We start from the raw sequence: 17,697 nt of genomic DNA, 5'->3' as shown, positions 1-17,697 counted from the left end.
GTCCATGTTTTCTTTTAAGACATCAGCATAAACCAAAACTTTGAAAGAACACTTAGCTGTGCATTGACACATCAGTGGTAGAGATAATGATAATTGATTCTGTGCTTTACAGTAAGAGATTATATAGTTTACACCTGATGATTTCAGTGATATAAGAGAATCACACTTGTGAGTTTATTTGATAGGAATAGAAGTAAGGGGACAAATATAATTTTTGAAGAAGCTGGAAGAGAGTTATCATAGCTAGGAGGGATGGAAGGGCAATGGGAGCTGACAAAGTCACCAGTGGGGTTCTCTGAGCAGCACTGAGAGCCCAGGTGTGGTGTGGAGGATGCTATGTGTGCCTAAGGACACAGAATGTCTGTATAGCAAGAAACCAGACAAGGATATATCTGACCACAGTTTCATTTTGCCTTTGTTGCAGTTGATTCATATAAATAAATGACCCTTTAGAAGGGCAATTTCCCTTTCTTTGATTATCCAAGTCTTTTAAACATTTTGGAGAGCTTTAAACGGTCTACTTGTTTTTCTCCTGTACTTCTAAAAAGATAAGGGCATTGTTTTATTGTGACTTACATTCCCAACATTGGCCAAAATTCCTGAATATAACAGACTCTAAAAAGGTGCTTGTATTTGTAATAAACCACATGAAAATAGATTCTCAATATTACCTTCAAATAACATCCTCCTAATTAAATATCAGATCTCTGCAGAGGATTCAGATATGACTCCCTTGTAGCCTTCCTCTCTCTCCATTTCATTTCCCAATCAGAGGTTCTATTTCTGGGCCTCTAGGGACACACTCTCCTTGACCTTTCCTGCACCTTGATGGAAAGGTCACAATGATCCCCTCTGGCTTTCAGAGGGGAATGGGCAGCCCAAGGGTTGAGGCAGCTTTGGTCTTCCAGGAAAATACTTGATCTTTGTGGATCTCTGAGAGGTCACATACCTCACCCAACAAGGGTATTTCCTACACCTCAGGCCACACAATGCTCTGTTCCAGTCAAACCAGAAGGAGTCCGGGTGATGGGTGAAGAACCAGAGGGTCCAGGGTCAGGTCAGGCTGAAGGTCAGAGGGCTGAGAGTTCGTCTGGAGGCAGATGCATCACAGCTACAAGGAGAAGAGAGGAGGCCACCTTGGTCAGAGGGAGAAAAATAAGGATGTGATCTACATGAACGATGATGAAAACCCACCAGGTCCCTCTTACTCTCGTGGTTCCCTGGATAAAATCCAGCCCCAAAGCTATAACAGTGAGATTGCCTCTGGGACAAAGGACCCTAAGCAGAAGCTGAGATACAGAAAATTGGGGCTCTCCCAGGGTCAGGCACAGGTGCAAAGAGAATCCTTTCCTGACAACCTGGCCCCTGAGGTCCCTCCTATGGCTCAGGTTGATGTCCCTTTTGTAAATGGACTAAACCTGGAAAATGGGGGCCAAAAAGTGTTTCAGCACTATTTATTGAGCAGTCTATCTTCTCTAATGATATAAAATATCATCTTCTTCAAATACTAAATTTCTCTGTGTGTATGTCTTTGTGTCTGTTAGATATTTATATTCTGCCCCATTCTCTCTATTGTTATACAAGGACATAGTTGATTTTATTATTTTTAATAACTTATCCTCTCACATCAGCCTTCTCATTCATAAATTTTCTTGCAATGTTCACACACTTATTTTTCCATGTAAAATTTAAAAGCAAATATAAAGTAAAAAAGAAATAATTTGTCTTGGGAGACTATTCTGATGTGTATAATATTTTGTTCTGAATATATCTGAGTATCTAACATGTGTCAGGCTATCTACAGTAACACGTAAGCAATATTTATTCTTTCTAACTTCATAATCTGGTGGGATTAATACAGAAACTAACAAGGTGTTGAGTAAAAATTATTTAATTAGAATGAGTAACCTGTGACCAAGCTCCCCATCAGACCAATTTGATCTCTTTCAGTTTTATATTCCATCCACTTCCAGTTTAATCTGTCACAGATCCCACCCACACTCCACTCATACAGAAGTTCTTCCATTCCAGAGTCTCCTTTTCATCCGTTTGTAGCTTTCAAGATTGTTCTCTTGTCTGCAGTGGGTAAAATGAGAAAGGGTAGCAGGGTTAGGTGGCCAGATGGGAGGAGCACAGTGGATAAAATCTGTCAAAAACTGGACAAATATTGTCCTCAAGTCTGTCTATCTTTCATCCATATTGAGGTTTTGCATTTGGAAATCTCTAAATTACAAATGGCTTGTTTGCTCTCTGCTCTCTTTCTCTCCCTCTCCCCGCCCCTTTTTTTAACTGCAGGCTGGCTATTTCTCAAGAATCCAAATAGGAAAGGAATACGCAGTTAGCATACACATAGGATTAAAATACATTGCTATCATCATTTCTTAGTATTTGCTAAGATTCCCATGTCTAGTAGAAAGTAATCAAACTCAGCTGATTTGCATAGTCCCATTTAAAACTTATTCTCTCCTTTGATAAACCCTAGTCCTAGTCCTGCATTGGAGAAGGAAACAGCAACCCACTCCAGTGTTCTTGCCTGGAGGATCCCAGGGATGGGGAAGCCTGGTGGGCTGCCATCTATGGGGTCACACAGAGTTGGACACAACCGAAGTGACTTAGCAACAGTCTTTCAAGAAAGATGGCTAAGACCAGCCCTTCCCTCTCCTATGACTTTCTGAACTTTCTTAATATTCAGACTCATCTATGGATGACTTCTTTTCACAATCAAGAAATTCTGGGATTTTTCACCATTAAGAATTATGAGAAATATATGTGAAGTCATAATAGGCTTGTTATAATATACATCAAATCATAATAGACTTGTAGACTTGGTATGATGTCTAGCTTTCCTCCTGTGAGCCATAAGTCTGTCTACAATCTAGCCTGAATTAATAGATCTCCAGCCACGATGTTCCCTGTCCTTAGTGACTTGATTATTGGCTCCTGAGAGAAAACTGGCTAGAATTCTAGCTCCAGAAATCTCAGATGGCCTTCTAACCTTGTCTGGCTCTTAGTCCTCTAAACTATTGAATCCCATGGACCTACTTCACTCTGGGTTAGTTCCGCTCTGCGCTCAAGTCTGATGCCAACTGCAGTCCAGTTTCCTTGGGCCGTGTCATTTCCAGGTCCCTAGATGAGGAATTCTCATCCTAACTGACCTCAAAATATGCATTCTTGGTAATCAGCCATTGCAAACTGACCGCAAATCTTTCTGGGTTTCTTTTCGTAAACTTGCTCATGAAAATGCTAATACAATTCTGACACGAACTGTCAAATTCTCTCTCCATGCCCCACTCCTAGAGATGAAATGCTTTAACATCCTTGCCTATGATGTGCTGTTTCCAATGCCAAGCAAGGACTATGAACACTCACAGGGTTTGTTGCTGCTGTTGACTGTTCTCCTTAGGATTTGTGCGTCTGGCTGGAGGAGAAGGACCCTGCTCAGGGCAAGTAGAAGTGCATTCTGGAGAAGACTGGACCCCAGTGTCTGATGGAAACTTCACACTTCCCACTGCCCAGGTCATCTGTGCAGAACTGGGATGTGGCAAGGCTGTGTCTGTCCTGGGACATGTGCCCTTCAGAGAGTCTGATGGCCAGGTCTGGGCTGAAGAGTTCAGGTGTAAAGGGAGGAGCCTAAACTCTGGTCCTGCCCCAGAGTGCCCTGTCCAGGGGGTGCTTGTCACCACAGTGGAGTTGCTCAGGTTGTCTGTTCAGGTGAGATGCACATCAGGACTTAACCACCCTGCACACTCTGTTCAGGTTTTTTTAAAAAATGAGATTTTGCTGACATCCTGTCTTCTTCTACCAGTGTATGCAGAAGTCCGGCTCATGACAAACGGGACCTCTCAGTGTGAGGGGCAGGTGGAGATGAACATTTCTGGACGATGGAGAGCACTCTGTGCCTCCCACTGGACTCTGGCCAATGCCAATGTTGTCTGTCATCAGCTCGGCTGTGGAGCCGCTATCTCCACCCCTAGAGGACCACGCTTTGTAGAAGGAGGAGATCAGATCTCAACAGTCCGATTTCACTGCTCGGGGGCTGAGTCCTTCTTATGGATGTGCCCTGTGACTGCCCTGGGTGGTTTTGACTGTTCCCATGGAAACACAGCCTATGTGATCTGCTCAGGTAAGAGTGGGAGGAAGGGCTACTGGTACTTGTGGAGTGAGATGTCCCCAAGAGCCGAAAGTGAGGGAAACCTGGCTTCAAAAATCAGATATTTCATGGTGAAATATGCTTCCTCTCATTGTTCATTCATTTTTCAGGTCAGGACAAGAAGTGCGAAGGGGAATAATATATTTTTAAGTAACATTATTATTTACAAATAATCATAGAAAACAATGTACAAACAATAAATGTAGACCTCAGTCATGATCCCCAACCCAGATAAGCCAAGAGAACATTCCCAGAACTACAGAGTCACTGTTGCCTCCCAGTAACATTCAGGAAGCTAAGATCATGTCATTACCCTGACAATGACTTTGGGTGAAAATCTATGCTATTTATTTAATCCTTGGTCTTTTATTTTCATTTTCTTAATGGTACCATGTCCTTAGATGAGCTAAGTTCTTAATCTTAAGGAAATATAACTTAGCTTTTCCCTGTATATTTAGTACTTTTTATATCCTTTTGAAAAGAACTTTGCTTATTCCAAGACCATAAAAACATTCTTCAATAGTATCTTATAGAAGTTTATTTTTCTCTTGCATAAATTGTATATTCCTCTTGAGATTGATATCTATATAAGATAAGAGTCAAGTTTCATTTGGATATCTAACTGACTCATAATCTTTTTCTGAAAAGATTTTGTCTCCACTGTGTGCCACCTTTGCCATAAGCAGAAGGGCATGTGTGTCTAAGACTTTTTGAGACTTTCTACTATATTCCATTGTACCATTTGTCTATCCTTGCACCAATAATGTATTTTATTAATTATTATAATTTTATAGTAACTTTGGGCTTCCCTGGTGGCTCAGAGGTTAAAGTGTCTGCCTCTAATGCAGGAGACCTGGGTTCGATCCCTGGGACAGGAAGATCCCCTGGAGAAGGAAATGGCAACCCACTCCAGTATTCTTGCCTGGAGAATCCCGTGGATGGAGGAGCCTGGTGGGCTACAGTCCATGGGGTCGCAAAGAGTTGGACACGACTGAGCGACTTAACTAACTAGCTAATTTACAAGAGTTACTTTATTTTAACTAACCATGTTGCCTTTCTTGCCAACTGTGGTCATTCTTGGCCTTCTATGTTTTGAAAAAAATTTTGGAATTAATTTGTTATTTTTCACCAAAAGAAACTTCATAAATGTGTTTTGATTGATATTATATTTAGTCTACACAGAAATTTGAGGATAATTGACTTTGACAATTTTGAGTCTCCCAATTCATTGACATGACATATCCCTCCATTCAGTTAGGTCTATCAGAGGTTTTGCCCATCTTTTACTAGGTTTTCTCCTAGGTGTTTCATGCTTTTGAAATTATTTGTAATCCTTTTAGTGCAAGTGTCCTAAAAATGAATTCTTTCTGATTTATTTTCACCTTTTAATTTTTTTTTATTTTGACCTAATTTGAGACCTGAAAGTTGCAAAAATAATATAAAAATTCCCAGAAGACTTTTACCTGGATCTCCCAATATCAGTATTTTGCTTTATTAAAAAAAAAAAAAAAAACATTTATTTATTTTTAAAATATATTTATTTAAATTGGAGGCTAATTACTTTACAATATTGTAGTGGTTTTGCCATACATTGACATGAATCTGCCACTGGTATACATGTGTTCCCCATCCTGAAACCCCCTCCCACCTCCCTCCCCATACCATCCCTCTGGGTCATCCCAGTGTACCAGCCCTGAGCACCCTGTCTCATGCATCGAACCTGGACTGGCGATCCGTTTCACATATGGTAATATACATGTTTCAATGCCATTCTCCAAAATCATCCCACCCTTGCCCTCTCCCACAGAATCCAAAAGACTATTCTATACATCTGTGTCTCTTTTGCTGTCTTGCATTTAGGGTTATCATTACCATCTTTCTAAATTCCATATATATGTGTTGCTGCTGCTACTGCTGCTAAGTTGCTTCAGTCATGTCCAACTCTGTGTGACCCCATAGACAATAGCCCACCAGGCTCCCCCATCTCTGAGATTCTCCAGGCAAGAATACTGGAGTGGGTTGCCATTTCCTTCTCCAATATATGAAAGTGAAAATTGAAAGTGAAGTCACTCAGTAGTGTCTGACTCTTAGTGACCCCATGGACTACAGCCTACCAGATTCTGCCATTCATGGGATTTTCCAGGCAAGAGTACTGGAGTGAGTTGCCACTGCCTTCTTAATATATATGCATTAGTATACTGTATTGGTGTTTTCCTTTCTGGCTTACTTCACTCCGTTTAATAGGCTCCAGTTTCATCCACCTCATTAGAACTGATTCAAATGTATTCTTTTTAATGTCTGAGTAATATTCCATTGTGTATATGTACCACAGCTTTCTTATCCATTCGTCTGCTGATGTACATCTAGGTTGCTTCCATATCCTGGCTATTATAAACAGTGCTGGGATGAACATTGGAGTACATGTGTCTCTTTCAATTCTGGTTTCCTCGGTGTGTATGCCCAGCAGTGGGATTGCTGGGTCATATGCAATATTTTGCTTTAATCTCCCTCACTTTCTCTCTCTCTCTGTCCCCTTCTGGGCTCATTTCTCCATGAATACATAAAGTATTTCTGAATTAGGTTGCAGTCATGATGCCCCTTTATCCCTAAAATACTTCAAGAAATTTCCTTATTAACCAAAATTCAGTCAAGTCCTCAGTTGACTTCAACCCCAGATGACATCTAAGTGCAACCACATGAAAGACCCCAAGACAGAACTGCCAAGTTGGGTCTTTCTCAAATTACTGACCCAGGAAGTCTTAAGAAAATGAAGAGTGTGGATATATATATATCAGTTCAGTTCAGTTCAGTTCAGTCACTCAGTCGTGTCTGACTCTCTGCAACCCCATGAATCACAGCATGCCAGGCCTTCCTGTCCGTCACCAACTCCCGGAGTTCACTCAGACTCACATCCATCGAGTCAGTGATGCCATCCAGCCATCTCATCCTCTGTTGTCCCCTTCTCCTCCTGCCCCCAATCCCTCCCAGCATCATAGTCTTTTCCAATGAGTCAACTCTTCACATAAGGTGGCCAAAGTACTGGAGTTCCAGCTTCAGCATCATTCCCTTCAAAGAAATCCCAGGGCTGATCTCCTTCAGAATGTACTGGTTGGATCTCCTTGCATTCCAAGGGACTCTCAAGAGTCTTCTTCTACAGACAATCTCTTTAACAAGTGGTGCTGGGAAAACCGGTCAGCCACCTGTAAAAGAATGAAACTAGAACACTTTCTAACACTATACACAAAAATAAACTCAAAATGGATTAAAGATCTAAACATAAGACCGGAAACTATAAAACTCCTAGAGGAGAACATAGGCAAAACACTCTCCAACATAAATAACAGCAGGATCCACCTCCAAGAATATTGGAAATAAAAGCAAAAATAAACAAATTGGATCTAATTAAACTTAAAAGCTTCTCCACCACAAAGGAAACTATAAGCAAGGTGAAAAGACAGCCTTCAGAATGGGAGAAAATAATAGCAAATGAAGCAACTGACAAACAACTAATTTCAAAAATATACAAGCAACTCCTGCAGCTCAATTCCAGAAAAATGAACGACTGAATCAAAAAATGGACCAAAGAACTAAATAGACATTTCTCCAATGAAGACATACAGATGGCTAACAAACACATGAAAAGATGCTCAACGTCACTCATTATCAGAGAAATGCAAATCAAAACCACAATGAGGTACCATTTCACGCCAGTCAGGATGGCTGCGATCCAAAAGTCTACAAGCAATAAATGCTGGAGAGGGTGTGGAGAAAAGGGAACCCTCTTACACTGTTGGTGGGAATGCAAACTAGTACAGCCACTATGGAAAACAGTGTGGAGATTCCTTAAAAACCTGGAAATAGAACTGCCTTATGATCCAGCAATCCCACTGCTGGGCATACACACTGAGGAAACCAGAATTGAAAGAGACATGTGTACCCCAATGTTCATCACAGCACTGTTTATAATAGCCAGGACATGGAAGCAACCTAGATGTCCATCAGCAGATGACTGGATAAGAAAGCAGTGGTACATATACACAATGGAGTATTACTCAGCCATTAAAAAGAATGCATTTGAATCAGTTCTAATGAGGTGGATGAAACTGGAGCCCATTATACTGAGTGAGTTAAGCCAGAAAGAAAAACACCAATACAGTATACTAATGTATATATATGGAATTTAGAAAGAAGGTAACAATAACCCTGTATGTGAGACAGCAAAAGAGACACAGATGTATAGAACAGTCTTTTGGACTCTGTGGGAGAGGGTGAGGGTGTGATGATTTAGGAGAATGGCATTGAAACATGTGAAACGTCATGTATGAAACGAGATGCCAGTCCAGGTTCAATGCACGATGCTGGATGCTTGGGGCTGGTGCACTGGGACGACCCAGAGGGATGGTGTGGAGAGAGAGGAGGGAGGAGGGTTCAGGATGGGGAACACATGTATACTAATTAAATAATTTTCTATTAAAAAAAAAGAAAAAAAAAGAAACAGAAACAAAAATAAAATAAAATAAATGCAAAAAAAAGAGAGTATTCTCCAACACCACAGTTCAAAAGCACCAATTCTTCAGTGCTCAGCTTTCTTCACAGTCCAACTCTCACATCCATACATGACCACTGGAAAAACCATAGCCTTGACTAGATGGACCTTTGTTGCCAAAGTAATGTCTCTGCTTTTGAATATGCTATCTAGGCTGGTCATAACTTTCCTTCCAAGGAGTAAGCGTCTTTTAATTTCATGGCTGCAGTCACCATATGCAGTGATTTTAGAGCCCCAAAAATAAAGTCTGACACTGTTTCCACTGTTTCCCCATCTATTTCCCGTGAAGTGATGGGACCAGATGCCATGATCTTCGTTTTCTGAATGTTGAGCTTTAAGCCAACTTTTTTACTCTCCACTTTCACTTTCTTCAAGAGACTTTTTAGTTCCTCTTCACTTTCTGCCATAAGGGTGGTGTCATCTGCATATCTGAGGTTATTGATATTTCTCCTGGCAATCTTGATTCCAGCTTGTGCTTGTTGCAGCCCAGCATTTCTCATGATGTACTCTGCATATAAGTTAAATAAGCAGGGTGACAATATACAGCCTTGATGTACTCCTTTTCCTATTTGGAACCAGTCTGTTGTTCCATGTCCAATTCATATGTGTATATACGTATGTTTATATATTGCTTTAGAGGCTAAGTTTTTTGGGATAATTTGTTATACAGCAGTGTAATCGGGGCACTTACCATGTGGCCTGCCTTTCTAAATAGAGGTGTATTTGTCCTATGATCTTCTACTTTATTGATTCTCCCTTATGCTTAGCTAATGTGCTGATATGCTCATTCTTTAGTTCTTAGTAAGTTTTTCAGCTCTAGAATTTTTATTTGTTGTTGTTGTTGTTTTTATCATTATTTGTTTTTTTCCATCAGGGTGCACATTTTTGTCAGTTAATTCCATGGGCACCTTAATCAAGGCTCTGTAAATTCTGTCAAGTAACTCTAGTAGCTGAGTACTCTGGGGGATTGTTTCTAATGTCTACATGTCCTCTTGGTTTTTCATGAGATATATTTTACATAAATATCTTTAAAAGGACAGACACTGTAGATGAAAAATTGTAGAAATACTTCAGAAAGTGTTTTATTTTGTTTCTTCTATTTAGGGATAGATTTAGGGACAGAACTTTTTAACTCATTCTTAGTGCTTGAAACAAAAACTGTGGCACTGTCAGAAGCAGAACTCTCCATAGTGAAGATGAACACTACATTTATGAAAATTTTACCTCTATGTTAACTTGGGGTTCTCTGGAGGCTCAGTGGTAAAGAATCTGCTGGCCAGTGCAGGAAATACAGGAGATGACTTTTCGATTCCTGGTTGGGAAAGATCCCCTGGAGGAGGAAAAGGCAATCCATTCCAGTATTCTTGCCTGGAGAATCCCATGGACAGAGGAGCCTGGAGTACTACAGTCCATAAGGTCACAAAGAGTTGGACGCTACTGAGCAACTAAACAACTACAAAAACTGCTATGTTACAGCTTTTTTTCTCAGACCCCACTGCTTGTCATTATTTAGTTTAATTCAGTTTCCTGTTTTTCAACCACCAACACTTTGATCATTGCTGCTTCTGCAGGAAATCAGACCCAGGCATTGCCCCAGTGCAATGACTCCCTGTCAGAACCAGCAGCCTCTGCAGCCTCAGAGGAGAGCGCCTTCTATTGCTCAGGTGAGGGTCCCAAAGGACAGAAGACCCTTTACATCTCCCCTGTCACTGCCCCATTGTTCCATTTTTCTCTCCTCAGACAGCAGACTGCTCCGCCTGGTGGATGGGGGCGGTCACTGTGCTGGGAGAGTGGAGATCCTTGACCAGGGCTCCTGGGGTACCATCTGTGATGACGGCTGGGACCTGGACGATGCCCGTGTGGTGTGCAGGCAGCTGGGCTGTGGAGAAGCCCTCAATGCCACGAGGTCTGCTCACTTTGGGGCAGGATCAGGGCCCATCTGGCTGGACGACCTGAACTGCACAGGAAATGAGTCTCACTTGTGGAGGTGCCCTTCCCGAGGCTGGGGGCGGCACGACTGCAGACACAAGGAGGATGCAGGGGTCATCTGCTCAGGTCTGTGCTGTACACTGTCCACAGTCTGGGAGATGGGTGGAACTCTGGAGTACGGGGGTCTGAGCCCTGAGGGAGAGATGCTGAAAGGACCAGAGTAGGAGGCTTCCTCCCATGGAGCCAGTCTTTCCAGCAGATGTGAAGACAAGGTGCTTTCACTTTCTCCTACAGCAGCTGAGATTCTGGTCCTATCTTCTCACCAATATTTCCTGGCAGAGCCATTCCTTACAGTTAACACTTGAAAGCAGGGCTCATTCTGCAGTTACCTGTGGTAGTAACACCTTGAAATCCTGGGCTTCCCAAGTTACACTAGTGGTAAAGAACCCGCCTGCCAATGTAGGACATGTCAGAGATGTGGGTTCAGTCCCTGGGTTAGGAAGATCCCCTGGAGGAGGGCATGGCAACCCATTCAAGCATTCTTCCTCTTCCATGGACAGAGGAACCTGACATAGTGAAAGCTCAGATTTTTCCTTTACAGTTCTGTTTGCTAGGAGTCTGAAGAGAGTCTCCATGGGCCAACATCCCAGTGGTCATAGGGCTGTGTTCTTCCTGCAGTCTCTGGGGAGGACTCGTTTCCCAGCCTTTTGTGGTTTCTGTGTGGCCTCATTTCTTGGCTCAGGACCCTCTTTATTCTTCTTCAGACAACAGTGCCTCTTCCTGTTCTCCCTCACTCACATTTCCCTTTGACTGGAGCTGGGAAACATGATGCATTTCTCATTGTAGTGAGTTTAAAGATGTGTTAGGTTGGGCTCACATAGTTAATCCACAATATTTGAGCTTTATCTATCCATCCCAAGGTCCTTATTAATCACATCTGTAAGATCCCTTTTGAAATGTAAGGTAACGTATCACAGGTTCCAGGATTAGGCTGTGGACATCTCTGGGGGTCCATTATTCTGTTGACCACCTCACTGTCCACATCACTTTCCATTCTTTTAGAAGCTTTGTCAGGAAGTAGAAAACAACTCTTGTTACTGCAGGTGCCCAACTTGGCCATGCTCTCCGTTCATATCTACATCGTTGTGGTAGAAATAGGTATATAGACATTAATGGAAAAGTCAGGTGAAAGGTGAAAAGTCAGTCTTGTCATCCAGTGGGCATCTCCTCCACTGGGTCAGGGATGTATGGTCACAACTTCTGGGGGTGAGGAAACCCCAGAGCACTGAGTGTAATGCTCACTCTGTCCTATCTCCTCCCTTTCAATCTTAGAGTTCGTGGCCTTCCGGATGGTGAGTGAGGACCAGCAGTGTGCTGGGTGGCTGGAAGTTTTCTACAACGGGACCTGGGGCAGTGTCTGCCACAGCCCCATGGAAGACATCACCATGTCCATCATCTGCAGACAGCTTGGCTGTGGGGACAGTGGAAGTCTCAACTCCTCTGTTGCTCTTAGGGAAGGTTCAAGACCCCACTGGGTAGATGGAATCCAGTGTCGGAAAACTGATACCTCTCTCTGGCACTGTCCTTCTGACTCTTGGAATTACAACTCATGCTCTCCAAAGGAGGAAGCCTACATCTCGTGTGCAGGTGACTTACTGTCTGTTTCTGTGTCACTCCCAACCATGTAGGATGTCGTTAGTATGATTTTATATTTTCAAATCTAATTGATAGGTTTTGGTTGAGTCTACAAAATGTAGGTGTATGTTTGTATTTGTCTCTGTGTCTGTTTGTTTCCTTTTGTTATGGGATGTGGAGTCTGGTAAACTACTAATTAGATAAAGTAATTTCAGCTGCTGGTAAGATGCAGTGACCCTCTCATTCAAGTAGATGATGAAGGTTCTATTGTCTCTTGTCATTTGACTGTTACAAAAAATCTTATATACTCATGTATGGGGACAAGACCTCCCCCAGCTATCCCTGATCCAGAGCTTCCCATCATTGTTTCTTCAGGAAGAAGACCCGAGAGCTGTCCAACTGCTGCTCCCTGCACAGGTACATCAGCCCCCTCCCCTGTGGCTCCCAGGGGCTCCTTCCTCCCACCAGGGGCAGTCACAGGAGGGGCTGCTGCCTTTTCAGACAGAGAGAAGCTCCGGCTCAGGGGAGGAGACACCGAGTGCTCAGGGCGGGTGGAGGTCTGGCACAGCGGCTCCTGGGGCACCGTGTGCGATGACTCCTGGAGCCTGGCAGAGGCTGAGGTGGTGTGTCAGCAGCTGGGCTGTGGCCAGGCCCTGGAAGCCATGCAGGCCGCGACATTCGGCCCTGGAAATGGGAGCATCTGGCTGGACGAGGTGCGGTGCAGGGGCTGGGAGTCCTCCCTGTGGGACTGTGCTTTGGAGCCCTGGGGGAAGAGCGACTGCAAGCACGAGGAGGATGCTGGTGTGAGGTGCTCTGGTGAGTGAGGGGCTCGAGGTCCACCCTGGGTGGGCTGGGGCATTGCAGGGGCAGTGAGCTTGGCTGGGAGTGGTGGGGAGTTTGTATTCAGACAGTGTCCGGGTGATAGGGCTCTGATATAGGGTAGGGGAGCTGGGAGGACTGGACACTGATGTTGTGTGGAGACTGGGGGGTGATTTCAGGCTCAGGAGGGGAAAATGGGCTGCCCTGCATTCTGGCCAATCACCCTGTTCCAATCTGTTTTTGTTCTCTTTAGGTGCAAGGACAACATTGCCCCCAAGTACTGCAGGTACTGTGGTCCATCCACGGGCAGGAGAGAATACTCAAATACTGGGGACCTGTTCCATGGGCTCTCTGACAGCTCAGGAGAGGAAGAGCCTGAGGAGCCCTGGCTGGTGGGGAGGAGCCGGGGTATTACTTTGGGGAAATCCCCTGCTTTGGTTCCCGGGGTCAGAAGGTTCTTATGCCCGAGATCCAAGTGAGTCTAAGTTCCCATGGTACAGATTCTAAGGTTCTCGCACCTGCCCCTGAGTGTTGATCCTCATCTCTGAGGTGCGGGTCCTGGGACTGTTTGACACTCTGTCTCCTGAAGCCCAAGGAGAGGGGATGAGCCGGGTCCTCAGAGGCTGTCTTGGCAGGGCATCTCCCTGACAATCCCTGGCTATGCCTCAGCTGGAGTGGAGTTGACTCATCTCAGGACAAGACCTGGAGAACCCCAGTCACTGTCAGTGCACTTGTATCTGAGGCTGGGACGCTGTTGTCTGGAGCTCCTTGGAAATGCTGGCACAGGGGTTTCTCTGTGCCTCTCTGTGACCTTCTCCATACCCACTTGCCTTGTTCTCCTTAGGGACAACCTCAAATCCTCTCCCTGGCATCTTCTCCCTGCCTGGGGTCCTCTGCCTCATCCTGGGGGCTCTTCTCTTCCTGGTCCTCATCATCCTGGTGACTCAGTTGCTCAGATGGAGAGCAGAGCGCAGAGGTGGGCTGCACGGGGAACTGGGGACCAGGGATAGTGTGTGGAGGCAGGAGATGGGGCAGGTGTGAGGAGGGGAACTTGGGCCAGGTCTCTGTTCTGAGTTGCAGAACTCCATGTGCTCTGTGATGAGCTCTTAGGGCTGAGTATACTGAGGTTCTTAGGACTGGGGTGTGAACTTTCATAAGTCATGGCCTGTCCTATGAGACTAGACAGAGTTGGAGCTGAGCTATGGATTCAGGTCAGACAGGGGAGAAGGTGCTGACACGGTGCACAGGGTGGGAGGTTAAGCCAAGGCCTTGGCAAGCCCCATGTGAGCACTGGGGAGATGAAGGTGGGCTCCTGGATGGGAGTGTTTGGGGCAGCATCTCTGACCTTCTGGGGGATCTCTCAGCCTTATCCAGCTATGAAGATGGTCTTGCTGAAGCTGTGTATGAGGAGCTCGATTACCTTGTGACTCAGAAGGAGGGTCTTCTGGGCAGCCCAGGTGGGTGTCTCTTCTGCCCTCCTGGGACCTTTGGTTGTCACCACCCACTCGCTGTGTGGGTCTTCTCAGCGTCTTCAGACCCAATGCGTGCCCCACACTCACAGAGGCAGCTCCTATAAAGTGGTAGGATGGCCTCTCAGAGCCCTGAGAGCCCCCAGGCTACACTGCAGGAGCCAGGTCTGTCCCTTCCCAGCCTTAATACAGGTCCTGTGTGTGTGGGGAGGGTCATTCTGTGTGTTGTGTGATGTTTGTCTCCACATTAGCCTTCCTGTCAGATGGTGAGGACAACAATGACTCCAGATCCACTCCAGGTAATAAAGGTGGACCTGCCTCAGCTGGGCTTTGGGAAGGAGAGTTTCCCTCATAGATATGAGATGCAAGGGGGAACAGTCTTCCTTTGATGGACCAGAGGCATCCCTTGTGTCTAGATGGGGTCCGTTCTTCCCCTTCTCTGGCTGTTCTGTGATATCTCACATTGGGGCTGGGCTCTCTGTGTCCAGAATCACAACTGGCACATAATGTTTTTAAAAATGACATCTGGAAAGCACAATTTATCAAAATAGTTTAGTAATGCTCAGTGGTATGAGTTTCTTTGAGAAAGATGTGTAAAATCATGTTTTGGTTTATAGACACTTCAAACTGAAACATGATCTTAGAGAAAAAAATCTTTTGAAACAAGGTGCCTCTATTTAGTGGCTCAGAAACTCTGGGTCAGAAGGGATCTTAGTCATTTCCCAGACCAGTCCACTTACTTTGCTTTCATCTGACCCCTGCTCTGCCCTTGGAAGCCCCAGATCAGAGGATTGATGCCCCTGGTGAGGATTACGATGATGCTGAAGAGGTACCAGTGCTTGGGGTTCCTCTTGCTTCACAGGGGAGGGAAGAGGAAGAGCTCCCAGAGAAGGAAGATGGGATCAGGTCCTTTCAGACAGGTGAGTGGTGTTAGCTGATCTCCTGCAATCTTTTCTTTCTGTCCTGGAAAGGGTGAACTTGAGCTTCTCAATTCCCAGCTTCTCTAGAGTTTTAAATTTGGGTAATCTCATGCATTCAATGGCTCATATGGTAAAGAATCTGCCTGCAGTGCAGGAAACCTTGGTTTGATCACCGGATGAGAAGATCCCCTGGAGAAGGGAATGGCAACCCACTACAATATTCTTACCTGGAGAATCCCATGGACAGAGGAACCTGGTGGGCTATAGTCCATAAGGTCACAAAAAGTTGGACATGACTGAGTGACTAACACTTCACTTCTCAACAATATGCTGTCTTTAATGGTGTCATACTCCTTGACAGTGAGGACTCACTCTACTTTTGGCATTTATGTTTCTGTACTACAAAATAAATTATGTGTTATGCTTGCATTAGAATTTACAGATTAGGGCATTTCCTGACAAAACAGTGGTTAGGACTCTGCACTTTCACTGCTGGGACCTGAGTTCAATCCCTGGTCAAGCAATGAAGATCCCACAAGCATTCATTGCTCAGTGGCCAAAAGGAAAAGAAAACATAGGTTAATTGAGCAGCCGCCACCACCAAGTCGCTTCAGTTGTGTCCGACTCTGTGCGACCCCACGGACTGCAGCCTACCAGGCTTCTCTATCCATGGGATTCTCTAGGCAAGAACACTGGAGTGGGTTGCCATTTCCTTCTCCAGATTAATTGAGCATATTTATGAAATCCAAAACTAGAACAAGTGTTTTGATAACACCTCTGTGCTGTCTTATACATGAAAGTTAGCTAGAGATTTAAAAAAATGTACTGTAGTATTGAATTTGTGAGGCATTCTGATAATCTAAGATGAACTCTGTTTATATGTCAGCATCTATGATACACAGTGGCCTTAACATTAAGCCAATTTGGTGGGTCATGGACTCAGAGTCTGAGGTCAGCTGAAGTCTAATTTGCTCCAGACGTTTCAGTAGCCGAGAGAAGACACTCATTCTCTGGAGAAAAACATTTCTCCCCATCTGAGGGCCCATGTGGTCCCTGGGGAGGGGCCTCTGTGGCTGCACCTGTGATAGTATTTGTGGACATTTGGGAACAGGAGTCAAGTTAACTAAAAGCAGAACTGGTTTGTAAGTGAGGAACTCAGGTTTTCCTTTCTCCACTCTTCCTCTCATTGTGATTTCACATCTGTCTGTTGTAAGAGGAGAACATTTAAATACATTGTTATGATCCTTACCGTTCTTGTGCATCTCCTTGCTGATTGTGTAGTTTGGAGGCAGGTCTTCCCAGAGCTCCTGTGATGCAGGATTTCCGCATGAACTGAGGCCCCAGAGACCACATGGACTGGATCTGAGAGGACAGCCGGGATCTATCCTCACTGTAACTGATGAGAAATAGCCTGAGCCTCCCTCCTACCTGGGTCCCAGGGATGCTTTGTCATCACCACATGCTTAACTCACTTCCACCACACTGTCTGGTCCCCTTGTCTCAGTTCTAATTATATTTCTCTTTCCTCTTTCAGGCTCTTTTCTAAATGTCTCTAGAGAGGAAACTAATCCTGGGGAAGGAGAAGAGAGCCCCTGGCTGCTCCAGGGGGAGAAAGGGGACCCTGGGTATGATGATGTTGAACTCAGTGTCCCGGGAACATCTTCAGTGACTTTCTCGTGATGTTGTATTAAATATGAGATGAAGCCTCAGATATTCTAATTGTTTGTATTTCAATAGAGTAATGCTGACCTGTAGTTGTGTTACATGAAAATTGCTCAAAATGAAATATTCTGAATAAAGTAACTTTTTTGCTTTGTTAATAATTTAGCAAGCTCCATGTCAGATGCTTTTAGATGATTGGTCCTCAAACACCATTTTCCTCAAAGGAAATACACGATGAGTGCACTGCCCTGTTTTCTCACATCCTTCAAAGGCTAATGAGGGCATGACTTTGCCTGGGATCACAAATCCTCCAGGTCACTCTTACTTAGAAAAAAGAGTCTAAACTTGGTCCACATTTACACCCTTCTTCCTAGCATGATGAACTTCTCAACCAAAAACTATAGTCAGAACCTGAAAGTAGCATTATTTTATTTGGTGGGAATGTTCAGGACTCCAGGCCCTGGAGACAGCATCTCAGTAACTCTGAGTAAACTGCTCCACAAAGGCAGGAAGGCAAGTCAGGCTATACATGAGTTTGCAACAACGGGAGCAGGCAGTCTGAAGATC

At 44.4% G+C, this 17,697-nt stretch overlaps 1 protein-coding gene across 1 annotated transcript in view; it reads left to right on the top strand.

Moving 5' to 3' along the window:
• LOC102273687 (antigen WC1.1-like) overlaps positions 1-17,257 on the top strand; it is a 54,245-nt gene extending 36,988 nt beyond the window's left edge. The window contains 15 exon segments of the mRNA XM_070366757.1: positions 3,404-3,622; positions 3,625-3,711; positions 3,806-4,123; positions 10,268-10,360; positions 10,437-10,751; positions 11,958-12,272; positions 12,636-12,677; positions 12,762-13,076; positions 13,333-13,370; position 13,452; positions 13,924-14,055; positions 14,444-14,536; positions 14,800-14,847; positions 15,325-15,468; positions 17,003-17,257. Coding sequence (XP_070222858.1) covers positions 3,404-3,622; positions 3,625-3,711; positions 3,806-4,123; positions 10,268-10,360; positions 10,437-10,751; positions 11,958-12,272; positions 12,636-12,677; positions 12,762-13,076; positions 13,333-13,370; position 13,452; positions 13,924-14,055; positions 14,444-14,536; positions 14,800-14,847; positions 15,325-15,468; positions 17,003-17,148 — 2,306 coding nt within the window. The 3' untranslated portion in view covers positions 17,149-17,257.
• The last annotated feature ends 440 nt before the right edge of the window (positions 17,258-17,697 follow it).

The sequence above is a fragment of the Bos mutus genome, unplaced genomic scaffold, assembly GCF_027580195.1.
Source record: "Bos mutus isolate GX-2022 unplaced genomic scaffold, NWIPB_WYAK_1.1 CTG202, whole genome shotgun sequence".
NCBI classification, from domain to species: Eukaryota; Metazoa; Chordata; class Mammalia; order Artiodactyla; family Bovidae; genus Bos; species Bos mutus.
The sequence above is the reverse complement of the archived record's forward strand: the minus strand, read 5'-3'. Positions and strand labels throughout refer to the sequence as shown.